General features: G+C 40.4%; 1 protein-coding gene across 2 annotated transcripts in view; it reads right to left on the reverse strand.

The window, feature by feature from the left end:
- The window catches only part of LARGE1 (LARGE xylosyl- and glucuronyltransferase 1), a 263862-nt gene that overhangs the window by 122117 nt on the left and 114175 nt on the right, over nt 1-27570 (reverse strand). For both annotated transcript variants that reach the window (XM_056515824.1, XM_056515817.1), the window contains 3 exons: nt 16863-17143; nt 9957-10039; nt 385-508 (listed from right to left, as the gene is read on the reverse strand). In XM_056515824.1, the coding sequence (XP_056371799.1) occupies nt 385-508; nt 9957-10039; nt 16863-17143 (488 nt within the window). The remainder of the gene's footprint in view (nt 1-384; nt 509-9956; nt 10040-16862; nt 17144-27570) is intronic.

Raw genomic sequence — 27570 nt, forward strand, 5'->3', positions numbered from 1 at the left:
TTGACTGTTTCCAATAACAGACTTGGGCTTACTGAGCAAGATACTTAAGATTCCACCATTGCTACTAGGATAAATTATCCTTAAAAGAAACATGATGTGATCAGATGGACAGCCAGAATCCTCTTACTTAGCAGGTAAAATTCTAAGCTGCTAAACAAAATAATTCATTAGCTGCTCTCATTCCAGAGAAAGTGCACTGATTTTAGCCATTTAGCATCTCCTAGCTAAGTGTAATCGGGTTACAATCATGCCAGTTAGAATTAGCTGCATCAGGGAGAATATTTTTAGGCAGTAGTTCCCCTGCAATTCCAAGGGAGACGAGGAGCAAAGGGGTGACATCAGATCAGAAGTGTATGACTGACACCCGTGTCTGTCTGTCTTTACCTTGAGCTCATCTGCATCATAGAAGTCTATGCGCACAGCAGGGACCATCCACGTCTGGAACAGAGTGGCCAGGATCTGTTTGGCAATTGCATCTGCGATGAGGTGGAAGTGCAGCGGGTTTCGCCTGATATGAGAAGGGAGAGAAACGCGTTAGTGCCAAGGTTTCTAACTCCTGCTCTTGAAGGATTCACAAAGCTTTATCTGTGTCTAAGGTGTTGAGTTTTGAGTGTGCAGCATGTCTGGTGGAGTCCTGCTCTGTGGCCAAAAATGCTGAGACACAATTTGAGTATACATGACCGCAACAAAATACTCCATCAGTTTCTGGGTGGATATGAACATACAGATCCCTTGAGTTCAGTGGAATGTGAGGATTTATAGCAGCTAGGAGTCTTGTCCCTTGCACCAGCTCCTTAAAGGCCAAGTTAACATCCTTTTGGGGACTTGAGCTCTGGAAGTGATTGTTTCAGTTTCTAGGTGAACCTGGTAATTTATCTTTGTGGTAAGAACAGTGTCTATAGAGAAATGAGGGTGCAAGGAAAGGTTAAAAAATAAAACTTTGAATGAGGTGAAGTTCTGGGACCCGTGAGTTTACGTAGAGCTCTTCTACAAAGCAAACTTGGGGAATCAACAGCTGTCCCACAGGAACCGAAAATTAGATGTTTAAGGTGCGTGCCTTCCAGCTATTCATTGGCATAGCAAATAGAATGGAGATTGCAAATCTCAGCACATCCTTTTTCCTAAGAGCAGAAATGGTTAAAGAAAGGCAGGAAGAAAGGAAACATTTTACTTCAAAGCACCAGATCTGGACTTACCTCTGCAGTTACAGGACTTGGGCTAACTGAAAAGCTTCAAAACAAGATGGGTGAAGCCAGCATCAGCAGGAGTGGCAAGCTCTGACAAAGTGTATAGATTTTTCTATACTAATGTGAGCTTAGACATTATAAATACCTTGTTTAATTCCCTTAACCTCCCCCCCTTCTTGGAGGACAGTAAGCAAAAAAATTTGATGTTAACTTCAGTGATAGGAAACCTACCAGTGCAAATTAGTCACAAGTTGTAGTCTTCCATGTTTACCCCCTAGCTTAGCAACTTTCCCTGTCAGCAGAAAAGGACAGACCTTGAAAAAACCACTAAGAAGACAAATGGTTTATTTAGACTTAAGCATGGGATCAACTTTTCTTTGATCCCTGGAGTAGAATAGTGGATTCTCATTTCTATGGAATTTGTAAAGCTAAATGAATGTACTTGTTAATTGGTATTTTTCATCTAAGAAGAGAAGTTTTTTGTTTCAGATGTTGATTAAAGTGGAAGATGAGTGATGCTACTACATTCTTCAGTGTGAATGAGAAGTGAGGAAAACTATGTTAGTTCAAGCCAATATACTTCCATTACATTTTTGGGCTTAACCCAAAAAAATGAAGGCTTTTTTTTCTCCATTAATAAAAAATGTGTGCCTTCCTCTTTAACATTTCTCTTCTTGCTTTGATGAGTAATACTGCTTCCCACTGAACAAAGTCCACAAGAAAATGTAAAAATACATATAATGGTTCATAGTATTTTAACAGATCCCCTCAGCAGAAAGAAGAGATTGTTTAAGAAGCAATGTGTGACTGGATTTTGCAGTTTCAGAAATACTGCACCTAAGATCCAACCCGGCACCCGGGGCTGCCAGAGAAGCTGCTGTAGTGGCTTCAAGGACACTGTGGATCACTTTATGTGCTGACAGGAAAAGCAGGAAAGGGCTGGGTGGAAGCCTTGTATATGAGAGAATCATGATGGCAGAATAAACCCACAGCTGATCTGCCTTAAACAATATCCAAAACACTAAGCCACAACTGTGCTTTTCAAAAGACAAAGGTCTTGCAATCTCCAGCTTGCCCTGGAGGGAGGAGGGGAGAGGGAAAGGCGTAAGCTGCCAGCTGCTGATCGTCCCATTACCAAGCTAAAGGGATCACAGCAATTACATCTGCTTCACCAGCCCAGCAGGAGAGTAGAAGAGCACATCCTGGCTCATGCAGATTCCGCAGTAACCAGGCACCTTGCCAAGAAAAAAATCAGGAAATAGCAGTGATCAGGAAACACATCTCATTAGTAGAGACAAGGCCAAGAAAAACAAAGTACAACACCAGTGGGTTTGGGTACAGGCAAAGCAATATCTCAAGACAAATAGATGTTCACTATCAACATACACATCCCACATAGGTCCCTCTGCTAAGCAGGGGCTGAGTGTGGATTCTGGTAGGACTATCTCCCAGCTGGAGTTCTTCTGTAATTTCCTTTCTTTTTTTTTTAATTCTGGGGTTATCTTATATTCTAAAGCAGAATAAGAAGAGTAAAAAATCAGTTAAAAAAAGAAAGCTCCGTCTTCTTTCAAATGATCATTTAGTTAAATGGAATTGATAAAAAATATTTCAAGATGAAACACACTAAAAAGAAAAAATCTGACACAAAGATACTCAGATGTTCAGTAGCAGTTTATACTTATCTGAATGACCCAGAGTGTATGAAACTTAAATGGGAACAAGTGGGTGACATTTACTTCAGTTCATCTCCTACTGGGAGAAGGAAAAAAGGATAGCTGTACTCCCACACAGAAACCTCTTTCAAGTCGTTAGCCTCATGGTAAGGATTCAGCTGGAAGGAAAGTGTGTGTCAGAGGCAAAGCAGAAGATTATCACTTACAAAAATATATCCCCAAAACAGTATAGTGACCTGATGACATCTACAACTAAATGTGCATCAGCCACAGAAAATTTTACTCCAGACGAGATTTCAGTTCTGTGAAATGTGAGGTTTAGCACGGTGCTGGAAGCCAACAGAGCACAGCCTCAAAGCTGGAAGACCTTCTGAAGGTAACTGCACTAGCATACACACAGATGACATCTTTCACCTCTTCTGCTGTCTGCAATATGCCAAGCCTAAAAGATAAGGATTGCTTCAAAGTGTTTAAGAAACAAGTTTAGAAGCTTGAAGATCAACCAACATTCATTATAAAAGATACAGAAGAGATTCTGCCAGATGAGAAATCTTTCTCAAGAGAGATATGAAAGTGATGCCAGGATTATCTGACAACATGATTGAATCACTGGCTCTAAGAATTAGGGACAACAATCAGGATACTGTGAAGGATTCCACTGAAAGCTGAATTTCATTAAACTTAGACATTTTGCTCATTTTCCACTGGGCACATGAAGAGAACTAAAAATAACTCACATAAGGACGTGTTTGTATCTTGTACTGATAGAAATCACTATATTGTAACAGGGAAAGTATATCCAACTATGGAATAACACTGGTCAACATATGGCAACTGTGATAAACTTCTCCCACAAAACTAAGAGGTTTTGGAAAATCCCCAGTACTCATGTAAATTAATCTGCTTGGGAATAAATGTTTCTAGGATCCCAGGTTCCAGAACCCTGAGCCCCAGGTCTTCCAGATTCCTGACTGCAGAAGCAGGTATTGAAACAGCCAGAGAATTTCTCATGAGGTCCAGAAATACTTAATCTTACTTACTTCAATGATTTTGAACATTTGAACTTCTACCAACTATAACTTTTCACAGTTTCTGCTACATGGAAAATGCTGATGTATTAATGTCTTAATATGGTAAAATGTAGTTCCAAATTATGGCTATTTCCCATCAAGTGGAAACTTAAGGTTCTAAGTACTCTATTCAGAAAACTGCAAATCTTCATATATTAACTTATTTCGACTTATCTTAAGATCAGAACACTATCTGACAAAGTAAACCATATGTAAAGAGCACACATTTATTTTCCCAAATTACTTTCCTCAAAAGTGAACAAAGGGAGATTCTAGCAAAGATTTTTCAAGCATGGACGTTTAAATATAGTCTCTTAGACCTAAATATAGGAGTGTGAATGAATGCCCTCATTTTCAAAATTGCTGAGGTCCTATAAAGTTAGCAAAATGAAAAGAAGTCAATTTTTTAAAAGTCGGGCCATGAATTTAGAAGTCTATTCCAAGGTACCTATTTCTCTACATTTTTTCTTATGATGTCTTATTCATGCATTTCAAAACTTCTTATTCTTCATCAGATTTATGATCTGCTTGCTCAAGCATTTGTGGACCTTTCTTTTCAAATAGCCTCTGCCACAGAGTTAAATACAGAAATCTACAATTGAAAAAGGGAGTAGTGAACCAAGACTCACTCTTCCCTTCTGCACTATTCCGTAACTCAATTGTTAGTAATTCAAAAGGCAGCTCCTTGGCTGCTTGGTTACACAGTTCTCTCTCTGCAACAGAAGAATTTTATTTTCTAAGAATATAAAAAGGTCAGTAGCCCAGAGGGTTTATTTCCAAAACCTATACTTTATTAAGGGAATCACAACAAGGTAGTACCTCTTATATCTGTAACAAGTGGTTACAAGAGCTTCAGACAGGAATTATAAAAAGCAGTTTGGGAAACTTTTTCTCCTGGTGCTCATATGAAAATCCCTCACTCATACAGGAAAATCTTCAAGATTTTTTTTATAACCACTTCACTTTCCCCCTTCATCCAGTATTGGTGAAAATACTTCCCAAACTATTGGAGAGATCCTAAATATACACTTGCTGCATCATTCATGGATCTTCTTGTTTTGTGTTACCTTACAGAAGTTCTTTGGGAAGTACTAAGAGATTTCATGAGCAGATTTTCTTTTTTTAAACATTGCTTTATCCATTACGCCTCTATTGTTAGAATAGCTAGAAAAAACAAAAAGAAATGTGTATTATTGATGTATTTATAGGGATCAGAGAAACCAGGTCATGCTTTTTGGTTTTTGCCAGAATAACCTCCCACAAATAAACTGACACATTAGAAAAGTTGCAAACACTGACAGAGGTGTTGAATTCTCAAATTAACTCCATTAAGGCAAAGTGGTCTCAATGGAATATAGCCATTAGATTATATAAGCTTTAATTACCAGCCAGCGTTGACTTGTGACTCTTACTTGGAAATTACATGTCATCCTTTTAATTTAATTTAGATTTTCATTTGGTTTGCCTTATTCTACTTGTTCTAAGAAAGAGTTCATTATTCATACAGCATTTTGTAACACAGCTTCATATCCTGTTCTTAAAAATGCTCAGACATATGCTTAACTTCAAGGTTATAAGCAGCCTTCTTAAAGCAAAAAGAGGCAACTTCCTATTAAAAAGCATTTGTCTGGGTTTGTTTACATTCCTTACAAAGCCCCCACATTCCTATACCACTATTGCTGTAGCAAAGATGGAAAGTACAGCTAAACAAGTAAATGCAGTGACTCCTGTCTGAAATAGTGGGGTGGGGGGGGAAGGGCACCAAAAAACAACCCAGTACTTGCTGGCACAGAAGAGAAGGTAATTTCAGATTGTCAGGCTGACCTAACTGCCAGAAACATGCTATAATTGTGTAAATTTGGTTTTTAATTTGTTTCCAAATGAAACATAGTGTTAAGCATGTCTTCAGAAAAGATAAGAGCATATTAAAAACCATTTTAGCTCTTACTCAAGTTAAGACTTACCTGAACAGAGAGAGAAATTATCTTTTCAATATGAAACAATAATTGTGGGGTGTTTCCGTGACACTCTAAGGTTTAAAATTTTCAGAAATAGAGTAAAACATTGAAAACCACCACTGTAACTTGGACCAGTAATTGCAAAAAATTCAAGGAACGTTATCAGCCACAGGAAACAGCTTCAATTTTGAAAAAGAAATACAGGTGCTTTTGAGCATGCTACTATAATCACTGTTTCCAAAAGTATTTCCACTTCATTCTGCCTATTTGACCCAACAGAATTAATTTCTAGTGTGCAGTCTTTTGGTTTGGAAAAGCTAAAGTTAGGTTGCTCTTAGGACACCGTGATATGAGATTGGCTTGTGTTAAACTCAGAGACAATTTCTTTTAGCTGTACAACAGCTTTATAAAATCTGTCATAATTGGGAACTGGATGTGCAAGAAAGGAAAGCAGGAAAGTTGCAGAGTAGGACTGAGCATTCATTCCTCAAGCCTCCCTCTGTGCAGCACTGCCAATGCATATTTATCAGACTGCAAACCCTGCACTATCCCAGCTCTGCTGAGTCTCCTCCTGAGAACAGACTGTCAGTTATGTCAAACTGGGTGTTAAAAGCTGCTGGATTTTGTGGCTGGAGCATACGTTTTTGAAAGACAAAACTGGAATCAAGCTCCTTTATCACTGGGAAGGAAACACATTTCTAAACTATTGAGTTCTTATGTGGAATCAGTCACACTACCCCTTTCCTCTCCTTTTCCTACTCTCCAGAACCTGAAGATAGATATGGTTTCTCAAATGGTCTGAACAAGTAGCTTGCCTAAGTCTCATAATATATATGGTATGACTTGAATCTTGGTGTTTTAGGCTGTGGAGAGCTGAAATGTTCAATATGCAGGATTTGCAGTACATTCATGCAAGAGAGAAGAGACAGCACACTCCATCTATAGAAAATCCTGTAGCTTTTATCCTTAATGGCCCAGCACTCCTGCTGTTTTGTGTCTCTATCCAGCACTCTAGCTAAAGTTGAGGGTATAACAAATATGTTAATGCTCCCTGGGATTAGACTGACATGGCCTCCTTTTCTCAGAGCTTTTCTATTAGAGAAGTAGGGATTTCTTACACAAGTAGGGAATTTAAGTATATTGTTTTGCATCAAAATGCATGCTAAAACATGCCTTAATTACTAACCTGTACAGAAATGCCAAAAAAAGGACACGAAATCTTCATGAATTCCAGACAGATTCACTGAAGTCGGTGCTTTACAACAAACACTTACTGAGGTGGAGGAGGACAGGTGAGGACATTAAGCCTGGTTGCTTGAGGAGTCAGTTGTTTAATCACTAGATTGGATTCGGGTGTGTTGAAGGAAAAACAAAATCCCTATGACAGTAAGTTTGGCAGCATGTATTTTTTCTGTTCTTGCTAAACTATATTTGAGATTGAATGTGGCGATCCTACAAACAAAGGACCAGTAGTCTTATTTAGAGATTAGGATTGCAAACCTCTTGTTAAGCAAATTTCTTCACTGGAAGCATAAAGACCTTTCAAATGTCTGTTCTGCTTGGCTTATTGGACAATGACAGCTAGGATGCAGTCCCTGGTGTGCATTTAGAGTCAGAAGAAGAGACATCTCCATGTCTGTTTCCACTGAGGACCCTCAAGTCAGAGGTAAACTTGATGCTGACATCATGAAGCAATGACTACCTGAACCAACCACTTCCAACTCTACTAACTCAATCCTCCTAAATGCACTATCATGACCTATCTCCATCCCTCATTCCTATAATTAAATAGAACCTAGCAACTAAAAGAAGTCTTTCCAATCATCACCATTTCTGAAGTGCATACTGGTCTCTTGCATATGGCAACCAATGCCAGGAAACTTAGTTCTTTATTTCTTTTTGCTTATTCTGCATCCTTCTACACAACTGCCATTCCAAGATATAGATCCAAGAAAGGAGTGCTACTGAAGCATGCCCATGGAGCCATGGCATCAACTGATGCTTAAGGAGCCTGTGTTTTCTACAAGATAATAAAGAAATGTCTCTAAGAAGCTCTGTCTCTTTTCTGAGAATATCTTCACTTTCTAGCAAACAATTTAATGCCTAGTGAGAAAAGCTAGTTCTAGGCAGGAAGAGACTTAGATTTGTCTTTAAGCATGTTCTGAGCAAACAAGGGAGATAGGTTATCTTGAATGTACACAAGTTTCATTAGCTACACTGGACTTTATCTTGACCACCTCTGCTGAGCTTGACAAACACTTTGAGATGAGCAGGAGTGCAGGCCAAACAACAATAGGCAGAATCCCTCAGATTTAGAAATACCAATATTAATTACCTTTTTTGGTTTAATATCTTAATTTGTTATTACTTAATAATTTAATTACATGGTAGTGTTGTTTATAAATCTGCTAATTGCTGAGAGGAGTGCCTTAAATAAAATAGGGACATTTCCCTTAAGGAACACAGAGAGAGGCTATTTAAACCTTTGAGCTGTGAGAATCCTGTTATTTACAGAACACTTGGAAATACAGAGATTAAAGTCTTTTCAAAATGGATGCAAGGACTAGGATAAAAAAAACAGGGAGAAGCTAACCATTAGGATAACTCATCTCATCACAAAAATATGATTTTCCATGAAATCCCTTTGAAACAACAATTAAAATAGACAAAACCTCCCCACATCCTTGCAATATAAAGCCAGTTTACACTGAATAATTCAAACTTCTAACTGGAAATAGATATAATGCTAACATTTACCTGAATTTTAATTTCAGAGAAATTCTGCGCAGAGAAAGAGATTTTTACTGTTTTTTACAGAGATTTTTACTGTTTTTTTGCTTTTGTTATGTTTATTTTAGCATTGTTCTTCTGGTCCTACCCCTCATCTAACATGAACATGCTACTTCCCAAAAGACTTGAAAAGGCTGTGTATTGATAATGGAAGCTGCTCTCATATTTTGATTAAACAGTACTTATGGAGTCTTTTTTTCATACTGGACAAGGTGAGCATTTATATTATTTTAAGAAGCTTAGCAAAAATTATAAAATGGTGTAATAAAACCATTGTCAGGAAGTGACTGCTAAGGCTTCCAGCAGGAGACTGGAGGCAAACATAAGGAGTGAAGTGTGGGACTGGAATGCCCCACTCAGGAGGTTAGATGCAAGAAGATATTACCACATGACATGAACAAGAGTCATTCACCCTTGCACAAAAGAGCCTTTCACATAAAGCAGCATATTGAAACTACCTCCTTAGTAAGTTGCTTGTACTGTAAGCATATTTTACTAGTCCATTTGTCCTTTTTGCGTCAAATAGCCTAATCCCTTCCCTGATTTTAATCCACTTTCTGCAACATTATTGGAAGGTATCTCTCAGAGACATTTCTAAACTGGACAATGGATATACACATATGCCCACAACACACAGTTTAATGTGAATTCTCTTTTTTTTCTGGAGCTGCTGTTTATTAAGGGAATTGGTTATTTTGTTTTCATTGTACGTTTATGCCTCCCAACATTGGGAGCTAACTGTGCTAAAACCAGGTTGCAAAACCTTCTGAGGGGCTGTAAGCAGCCATTCCAAAGCCAGAATAAACCATCTGAATTTCATGAAATAGTGTATAGACTGACTGCAACAGCAGGTTTACAAATGTCAAAACTGGAAGCTGGGATAGTCAAGCAACCAGTGTGAATTTATCATCTGCACCTGTGCCATCAACTGATACCACAAATAGACTAAATGAATACAACATTGTTTTTACCATTATCATTATTTTACAGCATTCAGGAGTGTGTAGATGCTTTACAGTGAAGATTGATACTGTCCCTAGTCCCACAATGCAACAGGGGCAGCAGGTGGATCTCTGATCCCTCTTATTCACTGTAGAAATCATCACACGGGTGAAATCTATTTGAGATGGTTATAAATTAAATACTTCATTCCTTAAAAAGAGAAAGGAACTAGAGAAGGGAATCTGACCATCTTTTGAAGTAAGTGAGTAAACCTAGAAAAAGCTCACTTAGTCATAAGCAGATATACAATACACAGGAAAAGAAAGCTACCTTTACCTGTGAAATAAGACAGACTTGACGAGTGTGACAACATCCCGACTGGCATTGTACCCTGCACAGACAATGGCAACGTGGATGGTCTGTGGGAGAAAAGGAACAAAAAGAACAAAAATTAAATCCTGCTCCTGTGTTCATCACTCGTTAAGGAGAGCACACACATGACACTGCTGTTGTTCAGTGCTGCAATTGTTAGGGATCTGAGTGGGTGTTTTGCAGCTGTTTGCAACCCACTTGAGGCAGTTTGCTAAAAACATCTTAATTGAGTTATAGCACCATCATCATTCCAAAGTCATTATTATCCCTACATTACAGCAGATGTCTGAACAGAATTGCATTAGCTAAGACATACATGTGCATGTATGTTCACACACCCTCCACAAGTAAGCAGCACACAAAATCCTGAGTGTGCAAACATACAGATATTTTTAACCTTCTGAACAAAAGTTTAAAAATTACGTCTGACAATTAGAAGCAGATACAACCTCAGAAATTTTGTATTATTTCTGTCTTATGCACAGTTCCTATGGAGAGGGTGTATTGTCACCTGCTCCTCACATGGGGCACCAAGTGATGTTGAACTCAAGTGACACAAGCAGCAGTCGCTTATTACCTTAAAAACTTTCATACCTTTCTCTCTGTAAACTTCCCACGGGCAGCTCCATGCAACACTGACTCCTCCTCTCCTTCTGCAGGACTGGGCAACTCCTTCCTACCCTTAGCATGACCACCTGACTCTGCCTGTCTCTTGTACAACATCTTACCCTTTCAGTGCCTTGCACAACTGCCTGACCCTTCCTTCTCACAGCACAGCCAGCAGCCTCCAACTGCCTCTGGACCAGCTAATTCACTCTTTTTTTAACAGGCATCTTCATTGGACATAGCAGTGTTCTAGTGAGGGGCAAGGCTGCTGCCACTCTTTGGTAATTAGTACAGCTACAATTTATCAGGGGTGGGACTGCCTTCAGCACTATCTCTGCTCTCTTACAATCTGTCCTCCCACAAGGGTGAGGAAGCTCTCATGGATGAACATGACTGTGACTATTGGCTGGCCAGGGCTGGATGCACCCAGTGATGTGATGGGACACAGGCTGTGAAGGCAAGTGGCCACCTCCCTGCCTGTGGCCACCAGTATGGGCTGCTCTGGCAGAGCTAATGTGAAGTTAAATACGACCCCAACGAACACATTCTCTCTACCTCACGACACTGGTAAATTATCACTTATTCTGTGCCTTTTTACTTTCCTTTTAATATAAGGCAGAGGTTTCCTTAGCTCTTCAGGAGGAAAGGGAAAATTGAAAAGGCGCCACAAGCCATTATTTAGCCACTAAGTACTAATCTGAAAAATGCTATTACATTACTCTGCTCTGCTTTTAAAAAACAGCCATTTCTGCTCCCTAGGGACAAAAAATTAATCCTAGCAAGTTTTGACTCCAGATTCTGTGATCTTCTGTTTCTCAGTGGTCACAGAAATGAAGCAGAGTTCACCATGCTGTCAGCACAAAGCTGCCATTGGAGACACAGCTGTGAAACTGCAGGGAAGCCTCATTTGGCTTCCATTTGAAGCTTGGTTAGCTGGTTTCTCACACACACAGCTCTCATTTTCCACAGAATGCCCACTATGCTGAGAACAAATGAGGAATTCTGCCTTCTCACATAGTCACAGATTCCCAAAGCCTGGCTTGTAACAGAAGCACATTTACACAAGAAGTGCCATGTGTTGGGCACATCTGAAGAGCCCACAGCCCCATCCATTAAGATTGCCTGGTACAAGGCACAATTTGAATCATACAACTGCCAAGTGGCTGTGCCACTGCAGAACATCCACATGAACACCACAGCTGCCTCCAGTGCCTCCAGCCTTACTATGCTTCACAAGCTCAGGCATATTTAAGATCTGATGTTTTAAGAGGACTTGAATTAATAACTGTCTGTCCACAGAGGTGTGAGAAAGAAAAGCTATTGCAGTACATTTCAGCAACAGCTCTGAGAGGTATTAGCACTTTATGTTAAAGTCAATGGGAGCAGAGTATGCCCAACACTTGGCAAAAATTGATTGTGTTTCTCTCTTGTGATAAGAGGGAGAACAGAGGCTGCTTATTAACAACTTTTATTGCAGCAGGAGTCTGTACTGTACTCATCAGCACGGGAGCACTGATTTCTGATCCTACACGTACTGCCTCCTCTCTGATTGTCCTTCTCAGACTTTTGGAAGACCTAAGATCCTTTCCCTCACTTTCACCCTTGGTTTAAACATTTCATCTGAAGGCACAAGACCACAGACAAACATTTCAGGGGTTTTCACAAAATAGCACTGTCATATACTGTCAACATAGTTTTATACTACCTACACTTGCCAGGAAAGCTCTCCTGAAAGCCACCCTCTCTATGTTACAACTGCCCTCCAAATCAGAGTTTATTCTGTCAAGTGTTTGCTCACATCTGTTCTTTTACTAAATCAGTTTGTTTCAGAATTGAAAGCATGAGTTCCTCACTGTCTTCTAGTAGCTGCTGCTGCCTTGGATGCTGCTTCAGCCAGGACACAGTGAGAGCAGCACTTACTCCTCTGCTGAATGTTCTTTTCCAGCTCAGAGACACAGGCATCCATGTACCTTCTGCTCAGCTTCTCTGTGGTGTTTGATATTACATATCACTTCTATTCCTGCCTGCAATCAGTTAAACAAAAGTGCAATAATCCTCAGAGAACAGAAATCAGGACCTTTTCTTTCCAAGTTTTTTCCTATAGCATGGCACAACACTCAGTCTATTCCTCTCCTTTCCCTGATTCACTTTACTTTCTCTCATTGTTTAACTGTTAAACAAAGCCAGTGGAAAAAATAGATAAGCCAAAATGAAGTTATCAACCTGAACTGCCTGCAGATGTTTGTATCCCAAGGGGAAAAAATATTATTTCCAGCTTTCTCCACACTTGTTTCAAATGCGTGTTTGGATTGAGAGCTGTACCAGATTCTGGCAAGATATGGCTAGAAAAAGCATTTGAAAGAACTTGCACCCTCCTGAGCATACAACTGTAAGCATCACCTCTCAGATTTTCAGAACTGTCACCTCTCTCCAACTCCCTTTTTCCCATCTGTAGATGGCTGTAAGAGTGTATTCCCCATCCCACCAGACTGGCCACTGTGATTCACACAACCCCCAGACTCAATAACTGCAGCTAACACCAAGGACTAAAGCCACATGACCAAAGAATGCTCCAACTCCCACTACAAGTGTCAGCCTGCCTGTTTGGCTCAGCATGTCTCACCAAACTTCTCACACCAAGGCTCTGCATGCTACACTTCACTCCTGGCATTCCATGATGGTTTTAGACAGTACTAGCCACACTCTAGCCTGGATATTCAGAAGCTGCTGCAGGACTGAACTGGGCATTCAAAGTGTCCATCCTCCTACAGTGCTCTCTTTAAAGTGAGTGATGGAAGTGTTCACCACTCGCTGCAAGGGTCTGAGGTCATTCACTGGAGATGCTTTTGGATAATGTAACTCATCGCAGCAACAAACAAAATGACTACACGTGCTTTCCAGAGAATCAATTCTTCCTCTGCTTATCCACAGAGATATGAAGTGGTAATCAAAACACTGTGGAAGTTTATCACAACATTATTCCTACAGGCTGAGGATCAGGGACACCAACTGAACTACTTTTAACTGTAAATAGTTTAGGAAGCTCTCGGGTCTATGTGTTACATGGCACCAAAGGAAGGCTAAGCTTCTTTAGGGAAGGGAGTTTAAGTCATACCAAGGTACATGCTAACATAGTTCAGAAACTCTTATCTCAGCCACTTCAGACCAAAAAAACCTGTTTCTAAACACAGTAAATCATCTTCTGGGATAACATTAATGTGAAGAAAATATCCAAAACCACACAAAGAACTGGGCCCTAGATCCATACTGATGAGGAGTATACAGTACCTAGATGAGCATCTGTAGTAATTTTTTCCTCCTTGGGCTACTTTTTGGAATGATGAAATAATGAGTTTTAAAAACCTGCATTAGTCCTTATAGTTAAAAATAATCTTTGGTAAGACATTTCATAGCCCAGTAATTTTCCAGTAGGCTTTCCATCGTAGATATTGAATCTTTCATAAATAATTGTTAAATGTGATTAAGAGATATTACAAGTATGTAACAAAATGCTTGTGTATGGGTTTTTTTTCCCCAGTGGCAGATAACATCTGCTTTCCATGTGTTACACTGCTGATGTTGGAGAGGATCTGTTCTTGATGGCTGTGGAGCTCTACACACTTAACCCTACTGAACAACACTTTTGAGAACAGGAGCAATACAAATATGCCTCTAAAAATGTTTCAAATGTTAAGTATCTTGCTAGGCCACTAAATGCTATGCTGCTAATTATCAATTTCCTAATCTATAATCACTTCCAAAAATATTTATAAATGTACACAATTCAAGTAAATGCTAAGTTTAGGGAGAGACAAGCTGGAAAGATACTGGGATAACAATGTAAGAAGAAGGCATACAATTTTGTTAGCTTTCATTGGCACTATGATCTCCTTCCAAAGCCTGTTGTTAGTGCTGAAATCTGTGTAAGAACTATGCTTACTCCTATTTCCAAGGTTTGTCTACTACTGGCATCTGCTTGCTCCAGGGAGAAGGCCCTTGTCTGTGTGTCTGATTTTTTTCTTGCAGTATAATGCTGGTCCATTTTACAGTATCAGAAGAGCTCTCCTGTGATGCAACAGAGTAGGAAGCAGTGGCTGGCATGCAACAAACCCACAGCTATTTGATATAGATCACAATTAATATCACATAGATGATGCTTTATCAGAGATTTAATGCTCATTCATTGTAACTGCATTTTCAAACGTTTTAATCACCATTAAAGACCATCCCAAATTAGATTGTGAAATGTTATCACCATAAATCTCTAAGCACAGATTGAAATGAATTCCTAGAGCTCTTAGTCTCCCCCAGAGCAAGTCTTCTTCCTAAGAACCCTTGTTTCTCTCTATACAATTTGTCAACTCTTGCTGTGATATATTCCAGGGTCAGAAGCTAAGAAAACTTTGTTTACACATCTGAAACACAGAAAAAACACAGAGAATGAAAGGCATCAGGATGCCCCTCACACAAACACTGGACAAGAATCTACACTAACAGGATAAATGATGAGACCCTTGGCAAATCTGATAATAGGGAAGTTTAATTTTAACATCATTGCTGAAACAGAGGTACTGAGAGAATTCCTTAAGAGAAGAGTAAGAAGTTATTTAGAGATCAAAATAATGTGCTGTGAGATAGGGGGATGGCAAATAATGTGGGATTTCGTATTTTATGTAATCATTGCCTCCAGCATAGTGTTAAACCCCACTGAACAAGCAAACTCATTGGCAAAACACATTATCAACTGTAAGGCCACTTAAACTATCCCTACTTTAAGCTACTATTTTTGTGTCCTAGATTGGTTGGTACATTGAACAACCAAGAACTAAGATTCAGCTCATCACTCCTTGATATAATAATAAGGGAAATGTGAGATTTGCTGATTGATGGCCTGATTAAAAGAAATGCCAAGAATCTCACAGTGAGGAAAATCAGTGAGGAAAATTTCCCTCATTATCTGGAGGAGGAAAAATGAAAACATAAACCTACTTTTCCTTCTCCTTACAATAATGTTGCTTCCTTTCTTCTACACTGATAGACAAAGATATCCAACTGGAAAACAGTAATTCATTTTCACACTGTATTTGATATTTTTAAATAGAATTTATCTGAAGAGATAATTGGGATTTCTTTTTCCTCTCTCACTAATTTTCTTTCAACTTTTATCTTCCAAGTGGCAGCAAGCAAGATAGAAGGTGATATGGCATTACCCTCTTTGTAGAAATAAATGGAGGAAGTTACTTTTGATAACTTTATCAGCTGGGATTGGCACAAGGCCTTTAAGTGAGACTTTCTGGTTTGGATTTACCCATATTTGGACCTGTCATCATTCAGACATGTGACAACTAAGTATCTGGATGACATCCACAGAAGTACTGACATTAAATGGGGAAAACCAAACCAAAGCGTGCACGGCTCCCACAATAACATCCACGTACACTACTGAAAGTGAGTCAAGAGCACAGGCTGGATCTTAATTAAACAAAAACCCTGAACATCTCCAATATAGGCACAGAAACAAAGAAATAAGGCTTTTGTAAGCACTCTGGAGTAATTATTATTTAAAATACACAGGGTCAGTTTGCCACAGGTGTTTATCGGCCGGGCTGTAGTGAAATCAGCTAGAAACAAAGCTTTGATTTTTACATCAGGTTTGGGGACACAAGAACGAAGCAGACAAAAAGCTGTGATGAAATAATAATTCAGAAGATATTTCGATGATTAAATGTTGTAAAGTTTTTTTCAAAAAGAATAATAAATTATTATGTGAAAAGCTGCATGCAGCAGACCTTTAAGAGGCCGGTTTTGGAGGAGAAGGTTTCAGAGGAAGGAGGGAGGGACCCGCAATGTCCCTGAAGGATCGCTCGTTGTTGTATTGCATTGTTATGACTGTACTGATGTTGTTTTATATTGCACTGAGGAAAATGGTTTGCACTGAACTCCGCTGTGAAGTTGGTTCAGCCCTCCCTTAGCTCCTCCCCACCGGTGTGACCCCATCGGCTGCAGCTCGGCTTCCCCTCCCCTCACACTAGGTTTGAAATTCCCCGCCACTCCTTCGTTCTCCCTCTTTTTCCCCTGGAAACCTTCAGGAATAAACGCTTGGATTATCCCGGGGAAAGGAGCCTCCTTGCTCTTTGGCTTCGTCCATCTCGAACTCCCTCCATCCCTGACCCAGCGCTAGCCGAGGCAGCCTGGAGAGTGGGGGTTGAATCAGGGCAGCGCGTACCAAGCTCTGCTTCTGGCGGGTCCCTCTGGCGTATTTACCTCACACTTTTCCACGGCGGGCTGCTGGCCGCACTCGGAGCTGTTCCCCGCCACGATGCCGGCGCGCAGGCTCTCGCTGTCGCCCGTGCCCTCTTCCATGGAGTAGGTTCTGGAGCGGTTGCCGTGGCCGTGGCGGGCCCGGCCCTGCGCCAGGCTGAGCTGGCGGCGCAGCACGCGGTTCTCCTCCTCCACCTCCCGCACGCGCAGCTCCAGGCTCGACGCCGCGTAGCGGGGGCTGTGCGCCTGCGGCTCCAGCGGGGACAGCGACACGGCCTTGCCATCTGCACGGAAACACAGCGCCGTCAGACACACCGAGCCCGAACCGGAGCCGGGACAGCGACACGGCCTTGCCATCTGCACGGAAACACAGCGCCGTCAGACACACCGAGCCCGAACCGGAGCCGGGACAGCGACACCGCCTTGCCGTCTGCACGGAAACACAGCGCCGTCAGACACACCGAGCCCGAACCGGAGCCGGGACAGCGACACGGCCTTGCCATCGCCGCAGGCACACCGAGCTGCGCTCCCCACACAGCCGTGTTCCATGGGCGGGCCTGGCGCTTCCTGGCCGAGCTCAGGTGCACGGTAAACTCGGACAAATGCTGAATTCTACGAGCCGCAGGTCCTACCAATTGTCAAACCACACCGAAAGATAAGCGTGTGTTTCTTTGTTCTCTCATAGGGCTGCCTGCCAGTCTCCCGTCTGGGAAGACAGTCAAGAACATGAGGATTTAATTCAAAGACAATTAATATACAGTTAAATATATTTTAGGAATAATTTTCCTATTCCCGCTTCCTCCACAGTCAAATGACAGCATTTTGGCAGCCGTTTTGTGGCAAACAGTAGCCCCACCTGATTCACATGTGTGGAACAGATGGGTTTTATTCAGCAACATAGTATTATGTGCTTGGTGAGAAATAAGAGGTTCAGGATAGAAATGTTCAGTGCACATGAAGGCCAAATTCTGGAAAGTATTTTGGCTTAAAAAGACTCAGTGAAAATTTGAAAAAAAAAAGTAAAAAAGGTTCAATTCAACACCTTCAATTAAAACTGCTTAGAAATGGTCAATCAAAATCAAATTGAAGCAAAGCAAAAGACAGTGAGAGTTATCCACAGTGTCATAATTATCAAGAAATTGCTTTGCAGTGATGATATCTGATTATCTTATACTAAAGTATTTCTTAGATATAACTTTCTACTTGCATGTATTAAACCACAGAATTATAGAATTGTAATGTTGTAAAAATACTCTAAGGCCATTGAGTCCAGTTGTTAATCCAGCACCAACATGTTCACCATTAAACCATGTCCATATCCACATCCATGTTTTTTGAACACTTCCAGGGAATGTGATTTTACCAGTTGCCTGAACAGCCTATTCCAATGCCTGACCACCTTTGCCATTCAGTCATTGTAAGTCATTAAATGTCCTGTGGTACGACTTGAAGCCATTTAATCTCATCCTGTCACTTGCTGCCTGTAAGAAGGGGACAACCCTCGCCTGGCTACACTCTCCTTTCAGGCAGTTTTAGAGAGCATTGATGTCTGCCCTGAGCCCCCATTTCTCCCCAGTTCCCTCAGCTGCTCCTCACGGCACTTGTGCTCCAGACCCTTCCCCACCTTCACAGCCCTTCTCTGGATATGCTCCTCAATGTCCAGAACTGAACACGGGATTCAAGGTATAACCTCATCAGTGCCAAGCACAGGCACGTGTTTGCTATTTAATGATTCTTCCAGTGCAGAGTCCCATTGGTTTTATCAAACAAACACCAGCCTGAGTGGTTTATAAAATGGAAATCATGCAGTTACTGTTTAGAAATTCTCTCTAACAAGTGCATTTTTCATCTACTGACTCAAAACTATCTTCTTGCTACAAAGACCTGTTCATTGCTTGTTCTTTTTCATTGTTTCCCATTTACATAAATGATGAGCAGTCCTCTAAACTGACTTCACAAAAAAAACAGGTATGGAAATCCAATCCTCAGTTCTAATTTACATTGTTGAGTTATACACGTATGCATACTTCCTGTTCTGTATACAAATTATTATCTTGATTTTTATCATCATTTAGATAGAATATCTTGCATTTTCTTACAGGCTATCTCCTACAAAAATTTTGCAATTAATTATTTTTAGCATTAGCAAAGATTATGGATAAATCTGAGAGGGAAGAACAGCAGCTTTGCTCACCTACAGAACAACCAACCTGTGTTATCATTAAGATACACAATTACACTGAAAATCTAGCCACAAACTTCACTGGCTATCTTAACTTCTCACTTGGTGAATATCCAGCTGACACAAATGTTAGCTCATTGCTTCCTGTCCTTGTCACTGAATTCTGCTAGCTTCAAATAATTACCAGGAAAGGTAGCAAGATATAGAAGTAAATCTCAGAAAAACATTCATCAAAATTTCAAAATATGGAAAAAAAATTAAACATATCTTTACCTATTCTATGGACATAAGTCAATCGGTCATAAATGCTGCTGTGCCAAAATTAAAACTTTAAAACTTCTTTTTATCTTTTTTTAGAAAAGGATCCCATTTTGTATATCTGAACAATTTTAGGTATATTGATCAGAAAACTTCAACTGTTTCTACACAGTATTTAGAAGAAACAGCATAGTCTGAAGAAGGGACTGGAAGAAAATATAATCTCACTGCCTCAGACTGAAGTTCAACAGAGCTTTATGTGCCAGTAACTCCACTACTGTTCTCTCAGTAGTAAAAAATTCTGCTGGTATGTAAAAGGAGTAAGGAAATCCTCTCAGGACTAGCTAGCCTCTTCATCTGAAAAGTACAACTAGTTGAAATGCACTGATCTACTACAGAAATGATCCATGGTTTGTTACAAGTTGCTAAGTCCAAGGTATTTTTGGAATGATCCCTTCAGGGTTCATACAGCTGGACAAGTCATGTTTTGTTACTAATACTGCTCACTATTCTCAGGTATATCATCAAGTACTTGGTATATTTGCACATCCCAGCTCTCTGCTGCAAATTATAACGTGACAATTCCAGGACCCATGTGAAATAAAAGTATAAAACCAAAAGTGAACAGTTTGATCTTAAAACTCAGAAATAAAGTAATATTTTTCATAAATTCAGAGACTGTGTAACTCATAATTTTTGCACATCTGAGACTGGCAAGGCTGGTGCCAAGATACTATTTGATTTAGTTCCCTGTGTTTCATCTCACCTCTGAAGAAGGAGTAAGTGGATTAATGTTAGGGACCACTGATGTTTGATTGTGTGTGTTGTTGGTAGAAGAGTTCAACTGATTGCACTGCACTTGAATTTTATAGTTTATAGTAACTGGCAGAGTGCTCAGAGCTGGTGTCTAGGCACTTTTTATCTAATCTAAATCAAAATAAAATAACATAGCACATAAGGAGGACTGTGTGACTTAGGGACTGAAGATCTCCCAGGGAGCACTACAAAGAACATTACTGTGCTCTGAAGCAAGCAGTACACTTTTGAATGGTGTAATAAATAATAATAAAGCTATTATTTTTTATTCTTCATTTGGGGTTATTGCTCTATTTTTGAACTTTGGCAGTTTCAGACTTAATTTTTTTTTCTCTGTCAAGCCTTTTACTTCAGACTTGTGCTAATGCAACTGTACCTACAAAGACCTGCAAAATTTCACTGTCCACAAAACAAAACTCAAACACAAAGCTGAATAATTACTTCATGGTTGACAGCAGTCAATGACTTATCATCACACTAGGTTCAACAAAACTTGACAACATGTAAGTTATGAATTCTAAGGATTATTGTATGTTTCTGCATATATGAAATCACCTGGATTTAAGGCAACAGATTTCATTAATACTTAAGCAGAGTGCTTAGGACACTGGACAAAATAAAGCCATCAGAAAGCAATCAAGCATAATTCATTTGAAAGGAGAAGGTCTGAGCCAGTGACATTTTCTTTCTTACATGCAAAACTGAAAGGATAGGTGTTAAAGCCAAGTTCCTTGTTTTGTAGTTACCAGACTTGGGAGAGGTGATAGCCCTGAAAAGATCCCAGTTATGTTGGAAAGTTGACAGGGAAAGAGCCACAGAAAAAAAACCACATTTATCCAAGGGCCAGCTGGGTAAGGGGAAAAGAAGCAGAGAATAGGAAAGCAAAATTTTCTCTGATTCAGAGAAGAAAAGTGCAGAAGCAGGGATCCCAGGTTTTTCAGACAACCCTGATCTAAACTAAAATGCTTACTATTGTTTTAGCAACTGAGGCCCATAAAATTATGGCACATGTTTTGGGAGGGTTTTAAAAAACTTTTCATTTGCTAGGAAGCACAAACTATTTGTGTTTTGGCATTTTTACAAGGTCTAAAGGTTTCTATGTGTTTCAGCAATTATTGATTCCCTGTCTAATAGCATGCAATGCCTTTAACATGGACTAACATGCAGTGAGCTCTAGGCTGCTTCTTGGGTGAGAAAGGAAGTTATGCTGCCCAGAGACAGTGTTTCAGCCTGACTACAGATACAAGATACTCCTCCATTTCACGTCTGTTAACATTTCAAAATTCACATTATCAGTGCCCACTCTGAAGATTGGCAGTATTAGAATTCTAAACAAAAGTCAGTATTTTGAAGAAATAAATGGGATAGCAGGCAACCACGCTCATTACTCTCCTGATAAGACCACAAAATAATTTCAAGTTCATTGCACAATTATTTTTTCCTACATAAAGACAAAGACTATTGTGGAGAATTTCATGGACCTTAAGGGAAAAGAAAAATAGACTGCAGTCAGGACTACAGAGACCTAAAAGCCTGTGTAAGCAGATAAACTATCCCTTCTATTCTGGAGTTCTAGCTCAGCTTTAATCACCCAACACCTCAGTACTCCATGTTTTTCTGCTCAGCTGGGTGCTCTGGTAGCTGGCTATCTGGGCAGCTATGAACAAAGTCCTTTCTGCTGAGACTTTGGTTCTTCAGATACATGCCTCCTCACACCAATTTTTTTTCTCCAACAACTTTTTGTGCAGTGTGATCTCAGCTGGAAGTAGAAAATCTTGCCCAAACAACCATTTTAGCAGTGAAATATAGTCCAAGCAATTTACTTCAGGCCTGTGAGCACAGAATTTCTTCATCCTAATAGGATATGAGACAATTAAAAGCTCATGTTTTTCACATGTCAGAGGTAGAAAGCTGTAACACTGAAAGATGCCACAATAAGTGCACTGAAGGCTGAGGTCCACTTGACAGAGACAGCTCAAGAAATAACAACCAAGACTTTTCATACAGTCCAAACAAGTTTCCTCAGCTCTGACAATAGAACTTCTCCCATCACTATTAAGTCCTTCTCAGGATTTGGCATGGACAACACTTGTTAAATTACATGTTATTTAGTTAGGAGAGACTGTTTGCACTGGAGATGCCAATCAACCATGGGGCTTGGACTTAGTCAATACTAATTGCACTTAGGAACTTCAGTGTGTTCTTTAAGAACTAAATTTGTGTTCAATTCCACTACTGTTAAGGGTACTTAAGAACACATTAACATGGTTTATTGAACCCAAACCTGAACCATTCAATTCCACTGCAGGTCAGCCTTACTTGAAGAATCACATTATTGCCTGCTGTTCATACACAGGAAGATGGCTTTCTCAGTGTCCCTTCCTTGAACAAAACACCCCTCTACAAAATAACCCTCTACAATCAGTGGATTCAGAAATTAAACATATCATACACAAAAACCCTTCACCCACAGATGACCAGACTTGCAAAGTGCATTGAGTTTGCTTGGCCAGGTTTTGACAGCAGAGGGGCTCCAGGGAGGCCTTTGTGTGAAGCTCCTGGAAGCTTTGCCCATGTCCTGGAGAGCCAATGCTGGATGGCTCCAAGATGGACCTGCTGCTGGCCAAGGCTGAGCCCATCAGAAACAGTGGGGTGACCACAGAGATGGGGTAGGAAGTTACTACACAGAAGAAATTGTAGCCAGAGAAGAGAGGAATGAGAACACAGGAGAGGAGCAACTTGCAGGTACTGAGGTCAGTGCAGAAGGGAGGTGCTCCAGGTACCAGAGCTACGAATTCCCTGCAGCTGTAGGAACACTGTGGTGAGGCAGCTGTGCCCCTGCAATCCATGGAGGTCCACAGATCCATTTGCCAGAGCAACTGGATGCCCCAGGGAGGCTGTAACCCTGTGGGGAGGCCCACACTAGAGCAAGCTTTCTGGTGGGATTTGTCACTCCTGTGTAGGGGTGTCACCCTGGAGCAGTGTGTTCCTGAAGCACTGCACCCCATGGGAGGGACTCATGCTGCAGCAATTTATGAAGAACTGCAGCCTGTGGGAAGGACTCTCTTGGAAGAATTTTGTGGAGGACTGTCTCCCATGGGAGGGACTCCATGTTGAAGCAGAGGAAAAGTATCAGCAGCAAGGAGACCACATGTGATTAACTGACCACAACCCCCATTCCCTGTTTTCCTGCACTGCTACAAGGAAGAAGGGAGAGAAAATCAGGAGTAAATTTAATTTGGGAGGAAGGTGGGAAATAAAGTGGGTTTTTTTTAGATTAAGTTTTGTTTCTCATTACCCTACCATAATTTGATTAGTAATGAATAGAATTAGTTTTCCTGAGTTGAGTCTGTTTTGCCAGTGACAGTAATTGGTGAGTGACCTCTTTCTGGTCTTGTCCTGACCCATGTGCTCTTCATTATATTTTCTCTCCCCTGTGCAGCTGAGGAGGGAAAATGATAGATCAGCTTTGGTTGGCACTTGGTGTCCAGCCAGGGTCAAGCATCCACTGAAGTCAAACACTTAAAAGTTTGAAAATGTGAGGATGATGGTCTCCTGTTCAATCTTTGCTGTCATTCCCCTGTGTCTGCTGACAAGATCATTAACTACATGATCACCACTTTATTTCCAAAGAATATCAGCATCTCTGTGTGCATAGGATTGATGTTGATCACAGGTATTTAGCAGATTGTTTGAGCTCATCATTCTGTTTGGTACCACACATACACATCCCTGTTATAAAAAAAAGACTTATTTATTCCCTCACTGGCCCATGATGTTCATTACTATGTATTTTAACACAGCACAGGGATCAGTGACATATTTTTCAAAGTTATTTAAAGGGAAGGTGGTACTATCAGTCCCTCTTTTACAGTCAAGCAAGAAGCTTTGGAGTTCTTAACACTGACAGAAAATACCAGTTTTGGATGCACAGCTTAGATGGGTCTGACAGTTTTTCAACAAAAAAATCACTTTTTCTGCACTACAGTTTTCCAGAGGACAGCTACATATGCAACATGTATAAGCTTAACATTTCTGTAATGCAGGAGTCTGCAAGTTGGAAATCCAGGAAATGTGAGGGAAAAGTACTTAGCAGCCACTTGCAATATATTTGTCTTATGAACACCAGTTAATGAACTTGGTGGTAGAGACAGAAACAATTCCTCAGGGCAAATTTGACTTCATAAATTGCAAAGCTGTGTCCTGCCTTGTTCATGACATGACTTCCAGTCTCTTAAATAAACTAAATGGAGAAAATGAGGAAAGGATCATGCTTCAGAAAGGGTTTGCAGTATACCATCAATGATGGTACAATGATGGAACAATGATGGTTCTGCATCATGTTGCAGAACTGCAGGGAGCTGTTTATGTGTTGGCTGAGAAAATGGGATTCTGATAGGGATTCTCCACTAGTGATGGTAAACAGTAAGAGATACCAGGTAAAGAAAAAGCATGAAGCAACAGAAGGCTGGAAGAAACAGGGAAAGAAAATCTAAACATAAACATCCTTCTTGGAAACAGATGTGACTTTTTAAAAATAGTTTGTTTTTTCAAAAGAAATATTGGCTCATTAGCTAGTTATGAATGTTGGTTTATTAGCATATTCAAAACAAGGGCCTGTAAGTCTTAAAATATTTGCTCATTTCCTTGTCTAGAATACAATAACTTTTTTTGGTTCGTTCTTCTCATTCTTTCTTTCCCTGTTTTGCATTGCTTTGGCAATATATATGCCTCTTCAAGAAAAGGACTAAAAATAACATTTCCCTTCTTTCCACTGGCAGCAGAGATGTAAGAAAATAATATCTTATCAGAGTGAGCACTGAGGGAAAATAAGATTTTATCAGGGACTTGGCTTGACGAAGATAACATGTTATCAAGAGGGGAACTTGGCAAAGATAACACATTATCAATATCAGGAGTAAAGCCTGGGGAAAATAATGTCTTAATACCTATTAGATTCTAAATAAGCCATCTGTGCTCTTGACAAATTGTTATTTTCTCCAAGCCCCATTCCTGTAAAGATGTTGTTTTTTTGGCAAACCACTTCTTTAGCAGTTGGGAAGCAGGGGAGAAAGAGCAGAAAAGGAAGCTCCATCTCCCCAAAGGTAGTGGGGTATTGTCTTTCTTTTCAAAATCTTTGCAGGCAGGTCAAGGCTGCCAATGTGACAGCCAGAGAGCCTCACATGTGTAGACCCAGAAGGTGAACTGCAGGGAAATCTCCTACAAAACACTCAGCAAGTACACTGCAGAGCATCCCAAGACAGGAGGAGAGGGTCAATGCCCCTTCTGTCCTCTGACCACGCTACTGGGCTGTGAGATGTTGCCTGTAGGATTTTTGGCAAACACACTTCTCTACAGAGGCAATGACTGGCTATCCCTTAGCAGGGACATTCTGTCATACAACCTCATCACAATTAGCAGTATGCACGTGGGGTACAAATAAATGAGCCCTTTTAGGTCAGTTACAGACATAAATCCCCCTTTAGTCAGAGGTTACCATTCCCACAGCTGAAGCTGACCCAGAGGGTCACACAGTGCTCCTCACCTCCTGCAGTGCAGCACATCCAACTCAGCTTAAGCTGGTCTGAGGCAGCCCAATTGCCTCTGCCCTGAAGCATTCCCCTCTGCCACCTCCACTATGGGGGTAGAGACAAACCACTGCCCGGTGGGTGCCTGTGCCCTGAAGCTGAGACCTTCTGCAACTCAATTATAAATCTTTAGAGTTTCAATCTGGATGAATTTAAATAAACTGTGGCACCTCCTGGAAAATGAGAAATCCAATTCCTAGTAGGATGGACTACTAAATGCCTTAAATGGCAGAATGTGGGTGAATGCCACTGGTTATTCATAGGAATGGGCAAGCAGGGAATAATTAGAAGGGAAGCTGTGGAGGGCCTGTAGGAGTGTGATGTGAATAATAAAGCACACTTAGGAAAAGGCATATGAATGATATCTGCAGGGTAAGTATTTGCAGCCAGCTGAATTTCCCTGGTGTACAGTAGGAGTGGGAAGGAAAACAATGGGATTTGTTAATCTGAAAATTTCCTATGGAGAACCAGCATCTCTTTTTTCATTAACCATTTGGATATCTTACACACTGGTATTCCTCTCTGTTCAGGTGTGAGCTTTGTGTTAAGGTTACTACTGGCCCTCATACAGCAGAATGTATAATCAGCAGCAGGCAGGCATTACAGCTCTCTGAGGTAAAGCATGTGCCCAAATGTGTCACTGCAGCTGTACTGTGACTATCATTCATGGCAGGGGCATGTAAAAGACTGGAGCAGTTCTATGTTGGATCCTGCTCAGTAATAAATGTGGAAGAGATAGGAAGGGGAAAAGCCTAAAATACATTTCACAGTGTTTTTTAGAAGGACAGAAAGTACAAGAAATAAGAACATATAAGCTTAGAAAATATCTGTATCTATGTTTCTACAATTGCCACAGTAACCACAAGCTAGAGACAAGCATGCTCAATGCAAGCCTAGTAGCAGTTAATTCCAATTCTGTTGCTGATGATTAGCCTCAGCTGCTCATCAATAGAGACTGCAGCTGATAATTATTAAGTTAAACTTCTGAGCAGTATTTGCATATGTAAAGCACGCTTTCCCTGCTGAAGCAACAATGGATGCTATAATGCATTTCCTGATTGTACAGCTCTTGGATTTGGGGAACCTGGGCAAGAGAGTCTGTTTTGCATATCCTTCCTCACCCTCATCAGGCCAACCATTCAGAAGAAATGCACTTGCACACACTGGCATCTACAAGCTACAGTGGAAAACATTCCTAACCCTGCACAAGAGAAAAAAAATTCATTTCAGCAGAATAAGAATAATACAAAAGATGGTATGCACATTCCTCTAAACATTTACCTCAGCTTCCTTACAACCTAAAAACTGTGCAACAACTGGTCTGTGACAAGGTAGCCTGGTCACCTTAAATGACACACAGTAACTCCAGATTTGGTCCAGATTTGGTCCATTTTTGGTTCTCAGTGACCTCTAGATGTGGAAGAAAATTCAGTATCATTATGTGATTCTCTGTTAAGCTTTTTCTCATCTTACTTCCTCCAGATCAGAATTTAATTTCCTGAATGTGATACCTGGTCATCAGTAATAGCCATGCCCCCTGATTAACTGTAATGTCAAGAATACAGATAACATACACCATGTGTAGATCAAATTTATCTCTTCAGTTCTCCACATTTTCATAATTCCATGACTGACAGCGCATGCCCAGATCTGCTTAAGACCCAAGGAGTTCAGAGGCACAGTCCCTTTAAGGGATAATGAAAAGTGAAAAAGAATTGGGAAGACTTTTATGGAATCTATTAAAAAACTACCTGTGCCTCCATGTAGCTACCCTATCACTTTGGTTTGAATCTATTGTGGTCTTCCTATTAACAGATCTGAATGGTTTTTTAATCAGACAATAGTAAAGCAAAAAGACCTATTTATT

Source organism: Oenanthe melanoleuca, chromosome 1A (assembly GCF_029582105.1).
Source record: "Oenanthe melanoleuca isolate GR-GAL-2019-014 chromosome 1A, OMel1.0, whole genome shotgun sequence".
NCBI lineage: Eukaryota > Metazoa > Chordata > Aves > Passeriformes > Muscicapidae > Oenanthe > Oenanthe melanoleuca.